Raw genomic sequence first — 25926 nt, forward strand, 5'->3', positions numbered from 1 at the left:
TGACACTGCTGCTGTGGTACTCACCAACACCACATGATATACTGAGCCTGTGGGCTGAGTGAGCCATTTGTTCTTAACTGACTTGCCTAGTTAAATAAAGGTAAAAATATATATATAAAAAACAGACAGTGCCATAATAATCAGTGTTTTTAATTTAAAGACAGTGCCATAATATTCCGTGTTTAGCATGTAAAGCTTTTTAGAAATGGTATAATTGTGAATCTGGGATATCATTTGTTAAGAATAACATGACTTGGAAATAATAAATTGAACATGGATTGGTAAAATGTATATCTGTATTCTCCGGCTACCCTTCTGATCTGTGTAAAACAGTACATAATAACGCCTGCATTTGAAGATATTTTTTTATATATAAGAATTGTAATAATTCTAATTTCTTTAGGCTTAATTGTCTTAATTTCCATGTTAACAAAATAAAGTTTTGGTTTAGGCTGTAACCTCCGCGTGGTCTCATAGGTGATACAGGATTTATACAGGATTAGTAACTGTCGCGTTATAACGTGTCCTTCCAGGGTACAATCGGAATCCCCTCCCCACGCATATTTTATTTATAAGGGGTTATATTGCCCCTCCATCGCAAAGCGTGCTTCAATGATGGGGGTGGTCTCGCGTCATGTGATCCCCAAGCTTCACCGAAGTCCTTTGTTGATGGTGATACACAAAACCTCACTGGGACATTGTCTGGGTAAATTACTACAACAACACAATATATTTTCGCCTTTGCTGGGATTGTGTTGATGAAGGAGGGACATTTTAACAAGGGATATTTTCCGCTGGGATAAAATAGAGAAAGGCAAGCACGTCAAAGGTAAAGGCGACAGTCAAAATAGCCCATGATCGCACACCCTATCTGTACGACGGTCAGTCGAGCGGCCAGTAGAGTCAACCCGACATTTGGTTTATGTAATTTGTGTGTTAAAAGTCCGAGATAATGGTGTTTTTTCTATGGCTATCCTGGGAGAAAATCCCATTTCTGCGTTGGAGATGAAACCTTTTTTTAGCCGTGGGTGAAACCGTTTGCAAATAACATCGCGTTTTGTTCGTTGGGTGTCCATACACATCTGGTGGATTCGTTGAAATATTTCTGCCATTTGAAAAAAGCATAGGTTAGGAAACATGGGAAACGACAGTGTGCCCATTCTACACAGCATTGTAAGCATCATGTCCAGAGGATATCCCCTCTCATCTCACGGACCCTCGGCAGGCCGTTTTCTCTCCTTGGTCCTCTGCCTTTTGGCCGTCTCTACACTGCCTGGAGCACAGGCTTCATACTCTCAGAGCAGCGAATGTGTCTCGGGAAAAGGCAAGGGCTGCCTAGGTGAGTATCAACACATTTACTTTATCACTTCACTTTGACAAAACAAGTTCTTATCGGGAAATAATTTGGGTTTATCAAACATTTTATGTGTTTTTGCTACATGGGACCCTGGAGGTAGTTTATCTCTCCTTGCTGATTGAACGCTGCTCGGTAATTGGGCATCCTTGACCAGCAGACAAAGAACATCATGCTCACTTAGTCTGAATTAGTTGGAAATACGGCACTGAGTGGCCCTGCTTCATAAGCGGAATCACTGTGGATCAATGCATGTTTTTTTGAGAAATTAGATTGGATAGGCCTATGTGTATTTGGAGGATGCCTCGATCTGTCCCCTCTGATGAGGTGCATGCAGGGAAATCATTTCCATCTGTGAACCCCACCCTGGATTGTGCTGCTCTCTTTGGTTGTGTTTCCTTATTAAATGGAAACTGCCAGTTCTCAGTTTCCTGATTAGGAGTAAGGACTTTTGTTTGAATACAGTGTCATCATTGGTCAAATTGGGGGGTGGGGTTCCACCATCAGGATGATCGGGATGGAAGACAACATTCAGTGTGACTGATGCAGATGTCGAAGCATGGTGGCTAGGAAAAACTCCCTAGAAAATCCATGAACCTAAATCAAATAAAAATCAAATCAAATGTTATTGGTCACATACACATGGTTAGCACATGTTATTGGGAGTGAAGCAAAATGCTTGTGCTTCTAGTTCCGACAGTGCAGCAATATCTAACAAGTCATATCTAACAATTCCACAACAGATACCTAATACACACAAATCTAAGTAAAGTAATGGAATAAGAATATATACATGTAAATATATAGATGAGCAATGACAGCAGCATAGGCTAAGATGCAATAGATGTATGAGATGAGTAATGCAAGATATGTAAACATTATACAAGTGGCATTATTAAAGTGGCTGGTGTTCCATTTATTAAAGTGGCCTAGGAATAAATCTAGAGAAGAACCAGATTTGACCTATGATTTGGTCTATGCTTGATGACATTAGAGATGAATGCAAACACAATGTGGATATATTTCCACCCCTACCTAATCCCAATTGCCCTGAGTGTTCCCATAGCATCTGTTTTTAATGGAGGCCTATATGTATGGTATTCGTTAAGTAACCTAGGCTTTTACTTTTCATTTCAAAGTATTCCGATTTATAAAGAAGAGCATGTCGGCGTAGCTTTCCTGATAAAACCAATCGTCGTTGTTTTCCTCATGTTAAGCTATTTGTTTACTTTCGCTACTCACCCGATTCACTTCCTTCAATAAACAGAGCCATTCCTTTTCCCTGTGGTCCTGGTTGTTCTTCACTGCTCATGAAAACAACCTATAATTGGGTGCTGATCAGGCTCAGAAAAGCCCATAGCAGATGTGACCTTAGCAACCATAAATCTCCCAGATATAAAGGGTAAAATTCCTTTCAGAATTTAATGGAAAATACAAGCACCATATTTCCTGCCTTTTTTCAGTGTGTTTATCTTTACCATCGTTTTCAGGTTGAGGCATAGCTGGATCTAGGTCACACAACTGATCATGTGGGATGTGGATTAAGCTTGACCTGACATTAGACTACTTCTAAAAAATATCTGCCAAAATTTACATTTTGGAGTTAACTGTCCCTTTAAATACAGTGAATTGTGGCATTTCCCCACTTCCACTGAGACACACTGATTTTATTTGTCAACGCTTGCATTGATTGGGTTGAATTCAGTGGAAGCATGGTTGTTGTGAACCTGCACTGCTGCTCTGCTGTAGCCCAGTTGGTAGAGCATGGTGCTTGCAACAGCAGGGTTGTCCGTTTGATTCCCACGGGGGACCAGTGAAATAAAATGTATGCATTCACTACTGTAAGTCGCTCTGGATAAGAGCATCTGCTAAATGACTAAAATGTCTCTGAAGAACAACTATTGGTAAAACAGCAATAATGACCATACTTACATTACTAATGATTCTATAGTGCTGGTCAGGATCAATGCTGTTTGACTGGATTCTAGGCCTGGTCCTGCTCAAATCAAATAAAATGTTATTGGTCACATACACGTGGTCAGCAGATGTTATTGGTCACATACACGTGGTCAGCAGATGTTATTGGTCACATACACGTGGTCAGCAGATGTTATTGGTCACATACACGTGGTCAGCAGATGTTATTGGTCACATACACGTGGTCAGCAGATGTTATTGGTCACATACACGTGGTCAGCAGATGTTATTGGTCACATACACGTGGTCAGCAGATGTTATTGGTCACATACACGTGGTCAGCAGATGTTATTGGTCACATACACGTGGTCAGCAGATGTTATTGGTCACATACACGTGGTCAGCAGATGTTATTGGTCACATACACGTGGTCAGCAGATGTTATTGGTCACATACACGTGGTCAGCAGATGTTATTGGTCTCATACACGTGGTCAGCAGATGTTATTGGTCACATACACGTGGTCAGCAGATGTTATTGGTCACATACACGTGGTCAGCAGATGTTATTGGTCACATACACGTGGTCAGCAGATGTTATTGGTCACATACACGTGGTCAGCAGATGTTATTGGTCACATACACGTGGTCAGCAGATGTTATTGGTCACATACACGTGGTCAGCAGATGTTATTGGTCACATACACGTGGTCAGCAGATGTTATTGGTCACATACACGTGGTCAGCAGATGTTATTGGTCACATACACGTGGTCAGCAGATGTTATTGGTCACATACACGTGGTCAGCAGATGTTATTGGTCACATACACGTGGTCAGCAGATGTTATTGGTCACATACACGTGGTCAGCAGATGTTATTGGTCACATACACGTGGTCAGCAGATGTTATTGGTCACATACACGTGGTCAGCAGATGTTATTGGTCACATACACGTGGTCAGCAGATGTTATTGGTCACATACACGTGGTCAGCAGATGTTATTGGTCACATACACGTGGTCAGCAGATGCTATTGGTCACATACACGTGGTCAGCAGATGTTATTGGTCACATACACGTGGTCAGCAGATGTTATTGGTCACATACACGTGGTCAGCAGATGTTATTGGTCACATACACGTGGTCAGCAGATGTTATTGGTCACATACACCCGGTCAGCAGATGTTATTGGTCACATACACGTGGTCAGCAGATGTTATTGGTCACATACACGTGGTCAGCAGATGTTATTGGTCACATACACGTGGTCAGCAGATGTTATTGGTCACATACACGTGGTCAGCAGATGTTATTGGTCACATACACGTGGTCAGCAGATGTTATTGGTCACATACACGTGGTCAGCAGATGTTATTGGTCACATACACGTGGTCAGCAGATGTTATTGGTCACATACACGTGGTCAGCAGATGTTATTGGTCACATACACGTGGTCAGCAGATGTTATTGGTCACATACACGTGGTCAGCAGATGTTATTGGTCACATACACGTGGTCAGCAGATGTTATTGGTCACATACACGTGGTCAGCAGATGTTATTGGTCACATACACGTGGTCAGCAGATGTTATTGGTCACATACACGTGGTCAGCAGATGTTATTGGTCACATACACGTGGTCAGCAGATGTTATTGGTCACATACACGTGGTCAGCAGATGTTATTGGTCACATACACGTGGTCAGCAGATGTTATTGGTCACATACACGTGGTCAGCAGATGTTATTGGTCACATACACGTGGTCAGCAGATGTTATTGGTCACATACACGTGGTCAGCAGATGTTATTGGTCACATACACGTGGTCAGCAGATGTTATTGGTCACATACACGTGGTCAGCAGATGTTATTGGTCACATACACGTGGTCAGCAGATGTTATTGGTCACATACACGTGGTCAGCAGATGTTATTGGTCACATACACGTGGTCAGCAGATGTTATTGGTCTCATACACGTGGTCAGCAGATGTTATTGGTCACATACATGTGGTCAGCAGATGTTATTGGTCACATACACGTGGTCAGCAGATGTTATTGGTCACATACACTTGGTCAGCAGATGTTATTGGTCACATACACGTGGTCAGCAGATGTTATTGGTCACATACACGTGGTCAGCAGATGTTATTGGTCACATACACGTGGTCAGCAGATGTTATTGGTCACATACACGTGTGCAGCAGATGTTATTGGTCACATACACGTGGTCAGCAGATGTTATTGGTCACATACACGTGGTCAGCAGATGTTATTGGTCACATACACGTGGTCAGCAGATGTTATTGGTCACATACACGTGGTCAGCAGATGTTATTGGTCACACACACGTGGTCAGCAGATGTTATTGGTCACATACACGTGTGCAGCAGATGTTATTGGTCACATACACGTGTGCAGCAGATGTTATTGGTCACATACACGTGGTCAGCAGATGTTATTGGTCACATACACGTGGTCAGCAGATGTTATTGGTCACATACACGTGGTCAGCAGATGTTATTGGTCACATACACGTGGTCAGCAGATGTTATTGGTCACATACACGTGGTCAGCAGATGTTATTGGTCACATACACGTGGTCAGCAGATGTTATTGGTCACATACACGTGGTCAGCAGATGTTATTGGTCACATACACGTGTGCAGCAGATGTTATTGGTCACATACACGTGGTCAGCAGATGTTATTGGTCACATACACGTGGTCAGCAGATGTTATTGGTCACATACACGTGGTCAGCAGATGTTATTGGTCACATACACGTGGTCAGCAGATGTTATTGGTCACATACACGTGGTCAGCAGATGTTATTGGTCACATACACGTGGTCAGCAGATGTTATTGGTCACATACACGTGGTCAGCAGATGTTATTGGTCACATACACGTGGTCAGCAGATGTTATTGGTCACATACACGTGGTCAGCAGATGTTATTGGTCTCATACACGTGGTCAGCAGATGTTATTGGTCACATACACGTGGTCAGCAGATGTTATTGGTCACATACACGTGGTCAGCAGATGTTATTGGTCACATACACGTGGTCAGCAGATGTTATTGGTCTCATACACGTGGTCAGCAGATGTTATTGGTCACATACACGTGGTCAGCAGATGTTATTGGTCACATACACGTGTTCAGCAGATGTTATTGGTCACATACACGTGGTCAGCAGATGTTATTGGTCACATACACGTGGTCAGCAGATGTTATTGGTCACATACACGTGGTCAGCAGATGTTATTGGTCACATACACGTGGTCATTAGATGTTATTGGTCACATACACGTGTGCAGCAGATGTTATTGGTCACATACACGTGGTCAGCAGATGTTATTGGTCACATACACGTGGTCAGCAGATGTTATTGGTCACATACACGTGGTCAGCAGATGTTATTGGTCACATACACGTGGTCAGCAGATGTTATTGGTCACATACACGTGGTCAGCAGATGTTATTGGTCACATACACGTGGTCAGCAGATGTTATTGGTCACATACACGTGGTCAGCAGATGTTATTGGTCACATACACGTGGTCAGCAGATGTTATTGGTCACATACACGTGGTCAGCAGATGTTATTGGTCACATACACGTGTGCAGCAGATGTTATTGGTCACATACACGTGGTCAGCAGATGTTATTGGTCACATACACGTGGTCAGCAGATGTTATTGGTCACATACATGTGGTCAGCAGATGTTATTGGTCACATACACGTGGTCAGCAGATGTTATTGGTCACATACACGTGGTCAGCAGATGTTATTGGTCACATACACGTGGTCAGCAGATGTTATTGGTCACATACACGTGGTCAGCAGATGTTATTGGTCACATACACGTGGTCAGCAGATGTTATTGGTCACATACACGTGGTCAGCAGATGTTATTGGTCACATACACGTGGTCAGCAGATGTTATTGGTCACATAAACGTGGTCAGCAGATGTTATTGGTCACATACACGTGGTCAGCAGATGTTATTGGTCACATACACGTGGTCAGCAGATGTTATTGGTCACATACACGTGGTCAGCAGATGTTATTGGTCACATACACGTGGTCAGCAGATGTTATTGGTCACATACACGTGGTCAGCAGATGTTATTGGTCACATACACGTGGTCAGCAGATGTTATTGGTCACATACACGTGGTCAGCAGATGTTATTGGTCACATACACGTGGTCAGCAGATGTTATTGCGGGTGTGGTGAAATGCTTTTAAATACTCTCTTGACTACTGCAGTGTTTTGAAGACTTCTGATCCTATACAGTGGTGCTCTTTCTTGATTACAGAGGAGTTTTAGGTCAGGACCCGTATTTAAATCGTTTAGCTTCAGGACCCCCAGGGCGTGACTTTAATGAGGAAATTAGCCAATAGTCCTTTATGTACAGGCTGACTGAGATGGGGGATAGCTGCCTTTATATCAGAGACTGGGACCATTGCTTGAGTAACATTTTTACATTTGAGTAATTTAGCAGACGCTCTTATCCAGAGCGTTTTACAGTAGTGAGAGCATACATTTTCATACTTTCTTTGTACTGGTCCCACACAACCCTGTAGTTGCAAGTGACATACTCTACCAACTGAGCTACACAGGACTGCCTATCAGTAACAGACTGGTCTATTGAGAAGAAGAGCTAATTGTTAGGAATGGCTGATGATAATCTTTGGCCTGGAACTACTTTGCCTCCCATTTGTTCAAAGGTTGGGTTATTAGACCCTGTGGCGCGTTTACCTGTCTCAAGCTATTGGATTAGCAGCATACTATTGCCTTCCTGGTTTTAGACCTTCTCTAAAAGAGAAGGTCTTGGGAATAAGACTCTTGGGAATAAGACTCTTGGGAATGAGACTCTTGGGAATAAGATAACACAAAGTTCCTATTGCAGATCATATGTGTTGAAAATGGTTCTCTCTCATGGGGACTTGCAACGAGAACAGAAGGGAACTTCAGATCAAACCTCAGAGCAGTAGGATTCTTCCATTCCCATCACCTCTCCTTTTCTCTCTCTCTCTCTTTCTTTCCCTCTCTCCTATGTTTCTCTTCCTCGCTCTCTCTGCACCCCCCCCCCCCCCAACCCCCACCCTCTAAAACTCACAGGCCAGGGGTTTTTCCAATGTCCTGCCAGTTGATATGAAGGCTAGGAGATAACGCTGTTGACCCCAGGAGGATGTAAATGGCTGCTGTCCAACCTGCCTGGATGGCTGGGAAGGCCTTCTCACTCCTCCATTACAACTCTGTTTACCTTTCCTCCAGAGTCAAACACTCTCCCTCAGGGTGTCCATGAACCTAGAGTAGTTCTAGTACAACAATCATTTCCCACTCCTGCTGTAGTTATCAAAGCTAGGGGAAAAACAAAATATACTGCAACTGCATGTCAACAGGGGGAATTAAACAGTTTACTGAAAGCCTACCGGTTGTACAGCACTGGCTTTGTTTTCACTAAATATCAGGATTACGTAACACATCATTCCGTACACATTGTGATGGCATACCTGGCTCTGTGCTGGTAAGCCCACCTTGGCTACCTGAAATCCTCATCAATCCTATCAGTGATGCTTCTTACACATAATGTGCTTCAGCTCCGATGAAAGATTCTCACATTGCCTTCTCCTCCAATCTTTTCTGCTCAACTCTCTAGGTCCCCGTTGATCGTACTTGGCTTTGGACTCCCGTGATCATGTAATGCCAAGGAATTTGTAAATGAGGGCCAAATGGTGCGAATGACTAGTGGCTAAATTTCTCAGTCCAGTTATACTGGGCAGAGACTGTAGCACAATGCTCATAGCACTGTCTTTCTCAATGATGTGTAGCTAAGCTCTCTCTGTACCCGATCTCTCATTAGTAGACCCATTGACGAAGTGATGAGATTACTACTATTGATGTGTTGTGGTGAAGCAGTCCGGTGGCTACGTGCTGCTAACGACCCGCATCTTCACTCTTTTAGTGCCATTGATTTTGGCTTCTTCCTCTGACAAATACTGCCCAGTATGAGATATGTTCAAGTATATTTCTGGCTAAAGGGGAAGCTTGTTATTGGCTTTGGAGCACATACAAGTGATGAAAGTCATTACTGGAAGGAGTGTCCGTGAACTCTTGAGTTGCCAGGAGTTAATTAACTTTGGTTCATACTGGATTTTAGCCTGGAATCCTAACTGATTTACTCAGTTTCATGGTGAAACAAAGCATATTGATTTGGAATCCAGGCTAACTGTATTTAAGGTAAGATACAAATGAGGGAAAATACTGTGTTTGTGTACAAATTTGAGTGGGAAGTTGAGGGTGTGTTTTGGAACATGAATTATACGAGCATAGCTATACAGGGTTTCACACTATTTCATATACTCTTAGTAAAAAAAGAGTTTAGGCTCAATTATTCATATGTTATTCTCAAAGACAGAAAAGCTATATCACATGGATACTAGTAGACTACACTAGATGCATTGTCAAAAATATTTAGATGGTTTTATTGTAAACTGGAAAATATATCTCTACTTTATTTCTTTGTAAAATAATGGTATTTCACTGCCTTGCTGATAAGAACACCTTTATTTTTTACAGATGCGTCTGAGAAGAAGAGTGACCTGAGAGTGTGTGATGCTGTAACATGTCGTTACGGGGGAACCTGTCGAGAGAACGGGCCTGACCTGAAATGTGTCTGCCAGTTCCATGTAAGTAACACAGTGGGAAAGATGCTCTCATGTTCTCTGTTGTGAAATAAGACTGCCATCACCATGAGTAAGAAAGCAAGCAGGAATGGCTTATCCAAATGTTGCATAACCCTTTGCCATCCGTTAGCATGGCGTTTGCTTATAAATTATTTCTGAAGTCTATGGGCATTTAAAATGTTATGTGCGCTTTCAGGTTTCTGTCCTCAGAAATGGTTAGGTCTAGGCTATGATGGTTCATTAACTGTAACACCCTACCATTACCCGTTGTGTTCCAGTGCTCTAAGAAGTACATCTCTGTTTGTGGGTCCAACGGAGACACCTTCCAGAACGAGTGCTTCATGAGGAGAGCAGCGTGCAAGCAGCAGAAGTCCATATCACAGGTCTCTGAAGGGGCCTGCTCCACCGGTGAGTGTCAGGATGCAGCACACTGATCACTTTTTTCTCACTCTAAACTGTCCCTAGTCATTGCCTTATTACTCATTTAGATGAAGCTGAAACTAACTCATTTTCTATGCTCTAACTCACAGATGGCAGTTCCGGATCAGGCGACGGAGGTATTGTGCTGTAACTTGTTCCTGCTTCACTTTAATAAGTTGGACTTGCCAACCCATGTTACAATGTTACAGAAAGAGCTTGCCAAAAGAAAAGCTTTGCCAATCCAAACACTAATGCAACAATATTAACTTTGTTGACAGCTAACAGCACATTTTTGTTTTATTCCTTTCCTACAGATGATGAAGGATCAGGCACAGGCAGAGGGAAAAAGACTACAAAATGTGGCACCTGCAAGTTTGGAGCAGAATGCGACGTGGACTCTGAGGATATCTTGTGAGTACTTTCATCTGGAATTATACCCTTTACAGAAAGACTTCACTGTATGTTGCCATAAATAAATCAGGCAATGTTTTTTAGAACCCAATTCACACAGACCCATTTTTGCCTCATCCTTTCCAGGAAAAGCCTTTTATATCTCCCGTGCACATGCCAGCACGTTTAGGAGTGTGACTCGACGTGGGCTGATGTGGTGGATTTGAATAAATCCATTCATTATACACCAACACAAAGAAATCCATTATGTTTTAGGCAGGTCCTAAGAAACATTTCAAGACCAATAAGATGTATTTTTATAAGATTAGAATGGCATATTTTGAGTTGAATTATGTTACTGTTCTGTGCATCCTATAGGATACATGGCTGTGCCATGCACAGGAAATCAATAGTTATTTAGTTCATTAAACAGACAAGACTTACCCTGATCACAGTAAACACACATATATTTTACAGTAGGCTAAGACTATAATGAAATATAACAGAATAAAATACAAATAATACTTTTCCCATACAACTTACATCACGGCAGCATGTGGAGCTGCTGTCAAAAAAAAGAAGAAGTTATATTTTGAAACTGAACCCATGCTTTCATTATCCACGTTTCAAAAGCATGTGAATTTCGTGTTTATATTTCACAAACTCTGCAGGCTTTTGGAGTTGCTCGAGCAAAATAATAGACCTACAGTTGAGTTAGGCTACATTACAGCATGTTAAATGTTTCTGATCAGTGATAGACCTACAGTTGATTTAGGCTACATTACAGCATGCTAAATGTTTCTGATCAGTGATAGACCTACAGTTGATTTAGGCTACATTACAGCATGTTAAATGTTTCTGATCAGTGATAGACCTACAGTTGAGTTAGGCTACATTACAGCATGTTAAATGTTTCTGATCAGTGATAGACCTACAGTTGAGTTAGGCTACATTACAGGATGCTAAATGTTTCTGATCAGTGATAGACCTACAGTTGATTTAGGCTACATTACAGCATGCTAAATGTTTCTGATCAGTGATAGACCTACAGTTGATTTAGGCTACATTACAGCATGCTAAATGTTTCTGATCAGTGATAGACCTACAGTTGATTTAGGCTACATTACAGCATGTTAAATGTTTCTGATCAGTGATAGACCTACAGTTGATTTAGGCTACATTTTAGCATGCTAAATGTTTCTGACCAGTGATAGATGAGCTATACCACCTCCACTTATCTGCCCAGCCAGAGAATTAACCAAATATACAGATGGATATTCAGTGAAGCAAAATCACATTGATTGATTTAGTCAAGTCACGGGATTTTGGTCAGGAGAAGGCCTAGGCCTCTAAGCGACTGTGAGTGAAGAGAAAAATTATCCACTTGTTAAGTTACATAACATGCTGGCAAAATGTTCTGACCAGTGCTAATGAATAAACCAACTAGACAAGGTGATCACGAGCAGGACTCACCTCAACTTAGCTAACATTTCCACAGCCTAATTGTTGCCTAACTAATATCCAAACAGAGAATATTATGACATTGATTGATCCCCAGACTTGTCTCAAAGCAACACAAAACGGTGCTGAAATAGTTGCTATTGCTTCAAATGTATTATAACAATTAGATGACTTTGGGAGTTTCAGTAACCAATAATTTGATGCCTTCAATTGCATTAGCCTACTTTATTCCAGTATTTTCGTCATTCAGTAATACTTATTCCCACAGTAATTATTTATGGATCCATCCAGTTGTGGTTAAGAAAACAGTGTGTGTGGTGACATGCCTCGCAAAGTTTACAACTGCCAGGAGGATAGTAGCAACGGGCGTTGCCTAGCAACCAGAGCATAGTGCGCGCCAATGCCGCCTCAGTATTACGGCTACATTTCATACTGAGCCATAGGCAGAACTTTATCGCAGTCATGGCTAGGTCGGTTTGCGGAAATAAACGTTTCGGCTTTGATACCGGCAACACTGTTCAGATATAAAGAAAAGGTTGGTGGGATGCTAAAGTTGTTGGAAAAACGTATTGGTTTTAAAGGTATGTTATTGTGCAACCAGTAGTTTCTGAAAGGGGGTCTTCTTTATTTGGGTCCCAATTATCTGAATCGTTAGCGACCGCTAGTCCTCCTTTCAAATCTTCTGTTATTTTCTCCATATACTGGGGTCCTGGGTTGTCACATTCGATTCAGTTTGATTGATGGTGTATGTTTAGAGCTTTTACTGTTGCAGTGTTAATACAGTGTTAATGCAGTGTTAATGCAGTGTTAATACAGTGTTAATGCAGTGTTAATACAGTGTTAATGCAGTGTTACTGTAGTGTTAATGCAGTTAATGCAGTGTTAATGCAGTGTTAATACAGTGTTAATACAGTGTTAATGCAGTGTTAATACAGTGTTAATGCAGTGTTAATGCAGTGTTAATACAGTGTTAATACAGTGTTAATGCAGTGTTAATGCAGTGTTAATGCAGTGTTAATGCAGTGTTAATACAGTGTTAATACAGTGTTAATACAGTGTTAATGCAGTGTTAATGCAGTGTTAATGCAGTGTTAATACAGTGTTAATGCAGTGTTAATGTAGTGTTAATACAGTGTTAATGCAGTGTTAATACAGTGTTAATACAGTGTTAATGCAGTGTTAATACAGTGTTAATGCAGTGTTAATGCAGTGTTAATGCAGTGTTAATTCAGTGTTAATACAGTGTTAATGCAGTGTTAATACAGTGTTGATACAGTGTTAATGCAGTGTTAATACAGTGTTAATACAGTGTTAATACAGTGATCATTAAACAGATGTTTATATAAATGTTTTCTTCGACACCCAGGTGCATGTGCAACATTGACTGCAGTGGCCATAATGACAACCCGGTGTGTGGAACAGACGGAAACTCCTACACTGCCCCCTGTCACGTAAGAGAGGCATCGTGCTTGAAGCAGGTGAAGATTGACGTGAAGCATCTGGGGAGATGTCCAGGTAATGCCACATTTTCATCTTAAAATGTAATTTGGAAACATGTCATTTTATGTCCAATATACTGCATTTAGCCTGCATTGCACTGCATTATCATATTGTATTGTATTATAAAGAGGATTATTTCAGGGGGGAAAAACATTGGGCTTTCGATTGATTTCATGTATTTTTCACAGTCTCAGGGAAAGAGAACCCATCACAATTTTACATTTGACTGAGATTTTTAGTGTAGATGATATAAATCCTTCATGTTGAATACAATGTCCTGGATATCCTCCTCTGTGTTTCTGTTGCCAGTCCTGATATTCCTGATCCGTAGTGTGTTAATATAAACATCCCTCTTTCCAAGTGATGACCTTCCCCTGCATCACTCTACACAGCCAGTGACCTGTACGATGGCTAGTTAATGTCAAACTCTGATGCCTCTGTTGTGAACACAGGAAGGGCAATTCAAATATGATCCCCACTCCAATTGGTTGATCGATTCTCACTATGACCGTGCACTATGCTATGCTACAGTATACAGTGGTGGCTAAGTCTATTAGGTTCACCCCTACTTATAACAGCGTTATACATGCTGATAGCTAAGTCTATTAGGTTCACCCCTACTTATAACAGCTTTATACATGCTGATAGCTAAGTCTATTAGGTTCACCCCTACTTATAACAGCTTTATACATGCTGATAGCTAAGTCTATTAGGTTCACCCCTACTTATAACAGCTTTATACATGCTGATAGCTAAGTGTATTAGGTTCCCACCTACTTACAACAGCTTTATACAATGCTTGAGATTCAAATAAAAAAACCTGAGATTGTTCTTTCTTCTGTACACTAATGTTACAATGCGAACATGACCCCAATCTCACACAGTTGGGATTTGGGGCACATTATTATGACCCAGGGACATTGGGCAACCAGCTGGTCAGAGAACTACAAAAATGTTTCTCCATTCTTATTAGAAAATCAGTTTAAAGACATTTTTCCAATGTAGTTCTTTATCTGAGTGCGATGCCATACCACACGAAAAAGGGCCCTATTTGAAATATGTCCCAAAATCTAGATCTAAAAGATCAATTTACACAAATAATGAACTGTTTTGTCCCACATATCACATTAATCTAAACTTGAATAGAATGCATCCCACCGTGGAAACCTAATAACTAGTTATGGATGTTCCAATATTCCTATAGTATTCATATAATGGAATTTCACATTGTATACAACCATGGTGATATTATTGGCAACCATGATGATACTATTGGCAACCATGGTGATATTATTGGTAACCATGGTGATATTATTGGCAACCATGGTGATATTATTGGCAACCATGGTGTTATTGCGTTCATTCCCAGATAGTAATTGTTGTGCACAGCCTGATATGTGTTTTAACAACATTTGTCATGTGACCCCTATGTACAGTACGTGTCTATCTCTTCTTAAATCAGTTGCGAGGCATTTCTAATGATGGTGCAGTTGGCCAAATGTTGCAGGAGGGCCATTAAATGCAGTGAAGCTGAAGCAAGCCCGTGTCACCCTACATCTCAACAGTCCAAATTCCCCTCAAGTTAAACCCAGCCACTCACCACTTATCTGTCATTTGTTTAATTTGGTAATGCAAATGAGCATTGCAAATGATTGCATGCATTACAATTACTGTCTGTCAGAGTTACCAGCAGCCTCGTACGATGACTGGTCAACATAGAAAGCTGCCATGACCCTCACATTGTGTCTATGGTCGCCTTATTGTCAATGAGCATCCTAAACAGTACTGTAGGTTATTAGTTTGTTATAGAAATGGTAGGTGTCTTACTTGTACAAAATCCACATCATATAACTGGTTTGTTGATCAACCACATTTATGTTTATGATGATGCTAGCTTACTGCAATTGCAAATGTTGGACATGTACTATATTAGAGTCAAAATAGTATTTCTATTCTATTCTTGAGGTGGAGCTGAAATGTATGTACATTCCTATCTCTATCAAGCCAGCACTGAGTAATGGGATGAGACCATAATGTGACCGCGTCACCGCTTGCTCCAGGCATAAAAATAATGTGGGGGCAATTTTCAGGCCTCTTATGACCAGTTGTATAATCCTTGTGATTACGGTTCTCCAACTCCAAGAACTCAAAGAGCTGGAACACTGATTCCCTGAGTCACTCCAATTCAATTTCTCTTTACTTCTTACAGTAGAAAAACTATTTTTAAGGTAGCCTAATGAATTATTTCACATTTAAAATGCTGCTATCCCTTAAAGGGGAAGTAGATAAAGGTCCTTGTAGCAATACTGGACAATGTCTGTGTTGCACTCACAAATATGTGTCTTGTTTTCAGAAAAAGGGCAAAAAAAAGACAAAGACGATGGTAGCAAAAGCAAGACTGATCTTTTTGGTAAGGTTGCTCCCATTTCCCACACTCTGTTATGATGTTGTTATGGTAGTTGATTTATCTCTCAGACCATGGTTCATGTTGTCTATATGGGAATAGTGATGTTATGCTGTTACATCACTGCAAATAATATTTCTGTTGGACGATACATTTCAGTTATATTTGATTTGCAAATGATGACAAGGCCTAGCTCACTCATTAAAATGTATATAAACAATATCAATGACCGCGATTTTATTTATGCCTTTAAAGACACGGCAGACATAGGGGAGGATAGAGCTTATGGAGAGATCCTCACCCCCTGCACAGAGGACTACGCCAACTTCTGTGAACACGGCCAATGTGAAATCAAGTATAGCATCCCCACATGCCGGTAAGTGTCCTTTTTTTTTTTTTTTTTTACTTACCTGCATATCGTCGCTGTCGAATGAAAACCTTGTAACTCCATTTTTACAAATGTAAACATTTATTCAAAATAGTGTCTAATGTTTCATAATTGTATGTTTGTTAATGGGAAAATATGATTGTTTTTTCTGTTTTGAAGAGGATGTTTTCATCTGACAGCAGCGATGTGCTCTTTGTGCCTTTTTTTCTTAATTCATAGGTAATTACTGTGTGTGTCATTTCTCAGTGAACACCTGGTAATTTCTGTAGCATGAAATTAAGTGCTACCTGGTTGGTTGACTTCTCAGGTGTGATTCGGGCTACACTGGCCAGCAGTGTGACGAGATCCAAGACTTCAACATCCTGTACGTGGTTCCCAGTGGACAGAAACTCCACTACGTTCTCATAGCGGCCATCATCGGAGCCGTACAGATCGCCATCATCGTCGCCGTTGTCATGTGTTTCACAAGGTGGGTGTGTTCTCAAAAGTGACCTTTGTGATCTTATTAGCACATTTATGATAGGCTTATAAAAGACAGAAACATGTAATCTGCTTATGTCATTTTTGTAAACAACATACCGTGGCATGAATTTGCAAGTCTTATGGAAGGTGCTATGCCAAATGTGTGTCATTTGAAAAAAGTGTATGCATACATACTATGCTAATTTTGTAATTCATTCCATATTTCTTTAAGTTCTACAGTTCAGAACACTGTACTTTGAGGGGCAGTCAAAATGTAGTTTGTTGTTATTCATTTTTTCTTTTTAAATAGGAGGTGTCCCAAAAACCAGAGGGGACGAAGATAAACGCAGCACCTTGGACATTTTCCCTCTGGGACTTCATCCAGGATGATGTAGCTGTTTTTTTTTTTAATGCATTTTGGATTGCACCACATGGATCACATTTTGATATCTGTTGTTTTGTGCCTCCTTTATTTTGAATGGACATGTATTATTTTTTTTATAATGGGGCCTTATTTTTCTCTCCCCTATGGACATTTGCAGCTCTTGCTGCTTTTTTGTCAGACTGCTGCATTATAATTTTTTTTAACGGGCAGAAAAAGGACAGCTATTTTTATCTGATCATCCATTGTTTGCAAGGTGGTGGTGGTGGTAGCTTTAGGCACACAAACCTTGGACACCGAGCTTCAGCTTTAGTGACTTTCTCTCAGTACATTTTACTTCTTTGTTTATGTTTTGTTTTTACAAAATTCAACTATATACCAAATGCAGTTTTCTATAAATGAGGTATAAGCTGATGTGTACAGTTTGTTTTGGTTACTTTTCAATATACCATTCCGGGGATGGAACACTTTTTCCCACTAGGTACTAATTTAAATGTTTTTATATATAATTTGTTGTTTTTGATGTTCTGATGTTGTTTGTATTATTGTTAATGAAATAGTTGTAAACATATTTGATTGTAGATTCTGTATATTGCATGAGCTGTGAAAATGTGTTTAGTGATGTCGTTTCAGTGGTATTAAAACATCTGTGTTCCAAACGCTCATGTTGTCTTCATATGAGTACAAATTACAGAACCAGAATGTAGTTATATTAATGTAATGTTATTGTGATATTATTACATTTTTTTATTATAGGATTGTAATATTGTTACAGTAATAATGGGTTAATGTCAAACCCGGCTCATTTTTCAGATACAGTATTATTACATATGTGCATATTACATAATATTAGATAATACACACAATATTATTCTGATTCTGAGAACTACACTGGTTATTGGGTTACTTGCAGTGTTGGGGAAGCTACTCTGAAAATATAGTTTACCAAGCTACCAATTACTTCACACTGAAAGAACTTAAGCTATCCTAAAGCTCCCCTTAAGAAAAATATACTTTACTTAACTAACGTTACTTTGAAAAAGTAGTTCACTTACATCCAAACTACTATGTGATAAATTATCATATAGAAATCTGAAATGTCATAGACTGCAAATTGCAATAACAGATCACTGCAGTTTTTTTTGCCTATTCAACCTATTAAATACCAAAACTATGATTCAAGTAAGAATTCAGCAGGTCTGCTGCTGAAACTATGATTCAGCGGGTCTGCTGCTGAAACTATGAGCAGCAGGTCTGCTGCTGAAACTATGAGCAGCAGGTCTGCTGCTGAAACTATGAGCAGCAGGTCTGCTGCTGAAACTATGAGCAGCAGGTCGGCTGCTGAAACTATGATTCAGCGGGTCTGCTGCTGAAACTATGAGCAGCAGGTCTGCTGCAGCGTTTGGATCAAAATGTAGTTAAATTACTAGTTGAACTACATGTAGTTCACTACTCCCCAACACTGGTTACTTGGTAGTGTAAAAAGCCATAACCTCAACATTAGAACTACAGTAAACACAAGAATCCAGCAGAGGTAGACAAAGCCACTTATTGTACAGTGTCTCTGTCATACAGTGCCTTCGGAAAGTATTCAGACTCCTTGACCTTTTCTATATTTTGTTACATTACAGCCTTATTGTAAAATTGATTAAATTGTATTTTTCCCACATACCCCACAATACCCACAATACCCCATAATGACAAAGTAAAACCAGGATTTTATAAATGTTTGCTAATTTATTAAACCTAAAAACTAATATATCACATTTACATAAGTATTCAGTTAATTTGCTCAATACTTTGTTGAAGCACCTTTGGCAGCGATACAGACTCGATTCTTCTTGGGTATGGAGTTACAAGCTTGGCTCACCTGTATTCGGGGAGTTTCTCACATTCTTCTCTGCAGATCCTCTCAAGCTCTGTCAGGGTGGATGGTGAGCGTTGCTGCACAGCCATTTTCAGGTCTCTCCAGAGAATTTTGATCAGGTTCAAGTCTGGGCTCTGGCTAGGCCACTCAAGGACATTCAGAGACTAGTCCCGAAGCCACTCCTGCGTTGTCTTGGCTGTGTGCTTAGGGTTGTTGTCCTGTTGGAAGTTGAACCTTCGCCCCAGTGTGAAGTCCTGAGCGGTCTGGAACAGGTTTTCATCAAGAATCTCTCCTGACTAATCTCCATGTCCTTTCCGCAGAAAAACATCCCCACAGTATGATGCTGCCACCACCATGCTTCACGGTAGGTATGGTGTCAGGTGTCCTCCAGAAGTGATGCTTGGCGTTCAGGCCAAAGAGTTCAAGCTTGATTTCATCAGACCAGAGAATCTTGTTTCTCATGGTCTGATAGTCTTTTGGTGCCTTTTGGCAAACTCCAAGCGGGCTGTCATGTGCCTTTTACAGAGGAGTGGCTTCCATCTGACCACTAACATTAAGGTCTGATTGGTGGAGTGCTGCAGAGATGGCTCTCCTTCTGGAAGGTTCTCCCATCTCCACAGAGGAACTCTGGAGCTCTGTCAGAGTGACCATCCGGTTCTTGCTCACTGCCCTGATCAAGGCCCTTCTCCCCTGATTGCTCAGTTTTGGTCGGGCAGCCAGCTCTAGGAAGAGTCTTGCTGGTTTCAAACTTCTTCCATTCAAGAATTATGGAGGTCACTGTGTTCTTGGGGATCTTCAATGCTGCAGGCATTGTTTGGTACCCTTCCCCTGGTTCTGGGCCTCAACACAATCCTGTCTCAAACCTCTACGGACAATTCCTTTGACCTCATGGCTTGTTTTATGCTCTGACATTCACTGTCAACTCTGAGACCTTAGATGGACAGGTATGTGCCTTTCCAAATCATGCTCAGTCAATTGAATTTACCACAGGTGGACTCTAATAAAATTGTAGAAACAGCTCAAGGACAATCAATGGAAACAGGGGGCATCTGAGCTCAATTTCGAGTCTCATAGCAAAGGGTCTGAATACTTATGTAAATAAGGTATTTATGTTAAAAAAAAAATGCAAAAATGTCTAAACACCTGTTTTCACTTTGTCATTATGCAGTATTGTGTGTGGATTGCTGAGGATAATAAAAAAAAATCAATTTTAGAATAAGGCTGAAACATAACAAAATGTGGAAAAAGACAAGGGGTCTGACAAGGGGTAGTAGAATGGCGCCGGAGCAAGAGAAGTTTTACGTGCCCCCTACCGATTGTGTTTTTTCATTTGTTTATCTGCGTTGTTTGTAACTTATTTTTTTACTATTTTTGTACATAATGTTGCCGCTACCACCTCTTATGACCAAAAATAACTTCTAGACATCAGGACTGAATTCCCATCATGGTGTTACGGTTTTCTTCCGTCGAAGGAGAGGAGGACCAAAATGCAGCGTGGTAATTTCGATACATCTTTAATAAAAGATAAACACGAACAATACAAAACAATAAACGTAACGTGAAAACCTAAACAGCCTTATCTGGTGCAAACAAACACAGAGACAGGAACAATCACCCACCAAATAACCCATTTCACACCCTGGCCTGACCAAAATAATAAAGAAAACACCAAATACTAAGACCAGGGTGTGACACATGGACTAGCAGAATCCTTTTTCTTCTTTCACGACTCTGACGAGCCCAAGGCAGAGGATATACAGCTCCCTCGGGAACAGGCCCGACCCCAGTGATCTGTGTGAAGAGGAGGCGGAGAAAGAGAGGCCCGGTGGGTGGGCTGCCTTCTGAGGGGTAGGCGGCGATCGAATAAACCCCCACTCACCTCAATTCTGCTCTCAAACATGCAATATTTGGACAATAAAATGGACAAGTTATTGGGAAGATTAAACTACCAACGGGACATTAAAAACTGTAACATATTATGCTTCACGGAGTCGTGGCTGAAGGACGATAATATCAACATACAGCTGGCTGGTTATACGATGTACCGGCAGGATAGAACAGCGGCGTCTGGTAAGACAAGGGGCGGCGGTCTATGTATTTTTGTAAACAACAAGCTAGTGCATGATATCGAAGGAAGTCTCAAGCCATTGCTTGCCTGAGGTAGAGTTTCTCATGATAAGCTGCAGACCACCTTACCTACCGAGAGAGTTCTCATCTATATTCTTTGTAGCTGTTCGCATACCACCACAGAGGCAGGCACCAAGATAGCATTAAATGAGCTGTATTCTGCCACAAGCAAACAAGAAACTCTAACCCCGAGGCGGCGCTCCTAGTAGCCGGGAACTTCAATGCAAGGAAACTTAAATCAGTTTTACCTAATTTCTATCAACATGTTAAATGTGCAACCAGAGGGAAAATAACTCTGGACCACCTATACTCCACACACAGAAACGCATACAATGCTCTCCCTCGCCCCCCATTTGGCAAATCTGACAATAATTCTATCCTCCTGATTCCTGCTTACAAGCAGAAATTAAAGCAGGAAGCACCAGTGACTAGATCAATAAAAAGTGGTCATATGAAGCAGATGCTAAGCTACAGGACTGTTTTGCTAGCACAGACTGGAATATTTTCTGGGATTCCTCCAATGGCATTGAGGAGTAAACCACATCTGTCATTGGCTTCATCAATAAGTGCATCTATGACGTCGTCCCCACAGTGACCGTACATACCCCAACCAGAAACCATGTATTACAGGCAGCATCCGCACTGAGCTAAAGGCTAGAGCTGCCACTTTCAAGGAGTGGGACTCTAACCTGGAAGCTTATGAGAAATCCTGCCATGCCTTCCGACAAACCATCAATCAGGCAAAGCGTCAATACAGGACTAAGATCAAGTCTTACTACACCGACTCTGACGCTTGTCAGATGTGGCAGGGCCTGCAAACCATTACAGACTACAAAGGTCAAGCACAGCCGAGAGTTGCCCAATGACACAATCCTACAGGACGAGCTAAACTACTTCTATGCTCGCTTCGAGACAAATCATACTGAAACATGCATGAGAGCACCAGCTGTTCTGGATGACTGTGTGATTGCGCTCTCCGCAGCCGATATGAGTAAGACCTTTACACAGGTCAACATTCACAAGGCTGCAGGGCCAGACGGATTACCAGGACGTGTACTGCGAGCATGTGCTGACCAACAAGCGAGTGTCTTCACTGACATTTTCAAACTCTCCCTGTCCGAGTCTGTAATATCAACATGTTTTAAGCAGACCACCATAGTGCCTCTGTCCAAGAACCCTAAGGTAACCTGCCTAAATGACTACCGACCCACAGCACTCAAGTCTGTAGCCATGAAGTGCTTTAAAGGCTGGTAATGGCTCACATCAACATCATCATCCCAAAAAACTTAGACCCACTCCAATTTACATACCGCACCAACAGATCCACAGATGATGCAGTCTCTATTGCACTCCACACTGCCCTTTCCCACCTGGACAGAAGGAACACCTATGTGAGAATGCTATTCATTGACTACAGCTCAGCATTCAAAAACATAGTGCCCTCAAAGCTCATCACTAAGCTAAGGACCCTGGGACTAAACACCTCCCTCTGCAACTGTATCCTGGACTTCCTGATGGGTCTCCCCCAAGTGGTAAGGGTTGGTAACAACACATCCGCCACACTGATCCTCAACACAGGGGCATCTCAGGGTGCGTGCTTAGCCCCCTCCTGTACTCCCTGTTCACTCATGACTCCACGGCCAACACCATCATTACATTTGCTGATGACACAACAGTGGTAGGTCTGATCACCGACAACAACGAGATAGCCTATAGGGAGGAGGTCAGGTACCTGGCCTTGTGGTGCCAGGACAACAACCTCTCCCTCAACGTGATCAAGACAAAGGAGATGATTGTGGTCAACAGGAAAAAGAGGACCGAGCACACCCCCATTCTCATCAACGGGGCTGCAGTGGAGCAGGTTGAGATCTTCAAGTTCCTTGGTGTCCACATCACCAACAAACTAACATGGTCCAAGCACACCATGACAGTCGTGAACCGGGCACGACAAAACCTATTCCCCCTCAGGAGACTGAAAATATTTGGCATGGGTCCTCAGATCCTCAAAAGGTTCTACAGCTGCACCATCGAGAGCATCACTGCCTGCTATGGCAACTGCTCTGCCTCCGACCGCAAAGCACTACAGAGGGCAGTGCGTACGGCCTTTGTACATCACTGGGGCCAAGCTTCCTACCATCCAGGACCTCTATACCAGGCGGTGTCAGAGGAAGGCCCTGAAAATTGTCAAAGACTCCAGCCACCCTAGTCATGGACTGTTCTCTCTGCTACCACACGGCAAGCGGTACCGGAGCGCCAAGTCTAGGTCCAAGAGGCTTCTAAACAGCTTCTACCCCAAGCCATAAGACTCCTGATCATCCAGTCAAATGGCTACCCAGACTATTCACGTTGCCCCCCCTTCCCCTCTACACACCACTGCCACTCTCTGTTGAAATCTATGCATAGTCCCTTTAATTAACTCTACCTACATGTACATAATACCTCAACCAACCGGTGCCCCTGCACATTGACTCTGTACCGGCACCCCCCTGTATATATTGACTCTGTACCGGCACCCCCTGTATATATTGACTCTGTACCGGCACCCCCCTGTATATAGCCTCCACATTAACTCTGTACCGGTACCCCCCTGTATATATTGACTCTGTACCGGCACCCCCCTGTATATAGCCTGCACATTGACTCTGTACCGGTACCCCCCTGTATATATTGTTATTTTTTACTGCTCCTCTTTAATTATTATCTTGTATTCTTATCCGTATTTTTTGAACCTGCACTGTCGTTAGGGGCTCGTAAGTAAGCATTAAGGTTTGTATTGTTGTATTGTATTCGGCGCATGTGACTAATAAAACTTGATTTGATTTGAATATTTTCAAAAGATTTTCTCTCTTGGACCATTACTGTCAGCATATCTCTAAACATTCCATGTTAATGAATAGGATTAGCGGGACTTTTAAAAGGTGACAGTGTTCAAATCTAAGAGATTTTTACATGACAGTTGTGAATAAAAAATGTCAACTTAACGAATATAATTATTTATGTTATGTACAGTATTAAGTTAAGTGTATTACCCTTTCAGACAATCAACACCTTTTTTGGAATCAACACGGATGGGTACGAAGCTGATGGGTATGTAGCTGATGGTCACAAAGCTGATTGTGTATGAAGCTCACTGGTATGAAGCTGAGAAGTCCGTGTCTCTGATAGTCATGCTGGCAGCAGACACACTTCTCGGCATACATTACATTTACAGATACTTGGCAGGATTAGCCAATCCTTCAAGGAGTCTGTTCCTATCTAGTATGTGAGGAGTTCAAAACCGTGTCAGCTTAAAACGGGTGTGTAATCTTTCATTTAAGAGATCTTGGGAGGGGCACAACATGGGGATATGAGGTATAGAGATGGATGATGGTATTTGGGGATATTATATACACTGGGTTATGTGAGTGAGTGAGTAACTTTCGTATGGATGAAGATTTCACATGGATGAAGTAAGCCTGCTCTCCGCTATGACGGGACATGGGCAATTATAGATATACCCAGTGTTTAATTATAGACAGCAGCTGGTGGCATCATTTTAGGAGTTGGACAGTCCCCTTCCCCCTACCCAGTCCCCATGGAGGTGCCTAGCCCCTCCCTGTATGGAGGGAACAACTTGCACAGGTTGCTAAGTTATGGGGGCCTACTCAGCCAGCCCGACCTGTCGGCATTTTGGAAAATAAATAGTGATAACGTTCACTTCTGCCCTGCCGTATCCCGATGTTGTAAATGAGAATGCGTTCTCAATCAATGTACCTATTTAAACGAAGGTAAAATCATTCAACACATCCTTTGTTTGCTTAAACAAAGTTGCACCTGGGTTGCATGTTCCGTGTGTCACTCTCAACATTTGCCTGCAATCTGCTTGCAACTCAGTATTAGTCACAATCTACAGTAGGGATCCATAACTTCCAAGAATCTATTGATTTCCCAGCATTTTAGTCATTTAGCAGATGCTCTCATCCAGAGTAACTAACAGGAGCAATTAGGGTTAAGTGCCTTGCTTAAGGGGCATTTGTTGGCGGAGGGATTCGAACCAGCAGTCTTTCAGTTACTGGCCCAACAATCTTAACTGCTAAGCTACCTGCCAGCACCTTTTCTAACTTAATGTATCAATCAGTAACTGATTAGTTTACTTCATTTCCTACTGATGACTCTGACTACTGACAAGCTGAATTTAGTAAAATTCTTTGCACCAATAATAATCTTACGATGATTAACTTGAGTTATATTACCAATGCTATACTGAGATACTCAATCATGGAAGTCCCCTCGGACTGGCCTAAATATAAAGAAGGGTAGAAGAAGAGCTTAGCACCCCATCTGAGAAATTCACTTTAATGATGCAGAGACAAAATGATGTATCTGTTCTTGAACCAAATTACAAACCAAAGATACCCTTGGAATGCATTCATATAATAAAAGGCAGTACAGAAATACAAGACACATTACACAAGGGAATAAGCAATTATTGAACTCTTAGGCCTGTAATCTTGTTGGACTCATGTTTTAAGTCTGTATCCAGTACCACAAGGTCACAAATGTGAGCCCTGGGCTACG

The 25926-nt window shown here is 41.6% G+C and overlaps 1 protein-coding gene across 1 annotated transcript; it reads left to right on the forward strand.

Moving 5' to 3' along the window:
* The first annotated feature begins 439 nt into the window (after nt 1-439).
* LOC110535284 (tomoregulin-1) lies at nt 440-18034 on the forward strand. The gene is made up of 10 exons (XM_021620188.3): nt 440-1339; nt 9862-9971; nt 10247-10376; nt 10499-10525; nt 10703-10799; nt 13606-13754; nt 16093-16149; nt 16399-16519; nt 16839-17000; nt 17304-18034. Exons 1-10 carry the CDS (start codon nt 1138-1140, stop codon nt 17335-17337), a joined length of 1089 nt encoding a protein of 362 aa, XP_021475863.2. The 5' UTR covers nt 440-1137; the 3' UTR covers nt 17338-18034.
* The last annotated feature ends 7892 nt before the right edge of the window (nt 18035-25926 follow it).

Source organism: Oncorhynchus mykiss, chromosome 11, assembly GCF_057628025.1.
Source record: "Oncorhynchus mykiss isolate SJ-2025 chromosome 11, ASM5762802v1, whole genome shotgun sequence".
Classification (NCBI taxonomy): domain Eukaryota; kingdom Metazoa; phylum Chordata; class Actinopteri; order Salmoniformes; family Salmonidae; genus Oncorhynchus; species Oncorhynchus mykiss.

Bases quoted from the DNA above. Each gene is read 5' to 3' on its own strand.
- LOC110535284 (XM_021620188.3), top strand. From the start codon at position 1,138: ATGGGAAACGACAGTGTGCCCATTCTACACAGCATTGTAAGCATCATG. The intron at 10,526-10,702 runs GTATTGTGCTGT...CCTTTCCTACAG, and splicing joins TTCCGGATCAGGCGACGGAG to ATGATGAAGGATCAGGCACA. The intron at 17,001-17,303 runs GTGGGTGTGTTC...CTTTTTAAATAG, and splicing joins GTTGTCATGTGTTTCACAAG to GAGGTGTCCCAAAAACCAGA.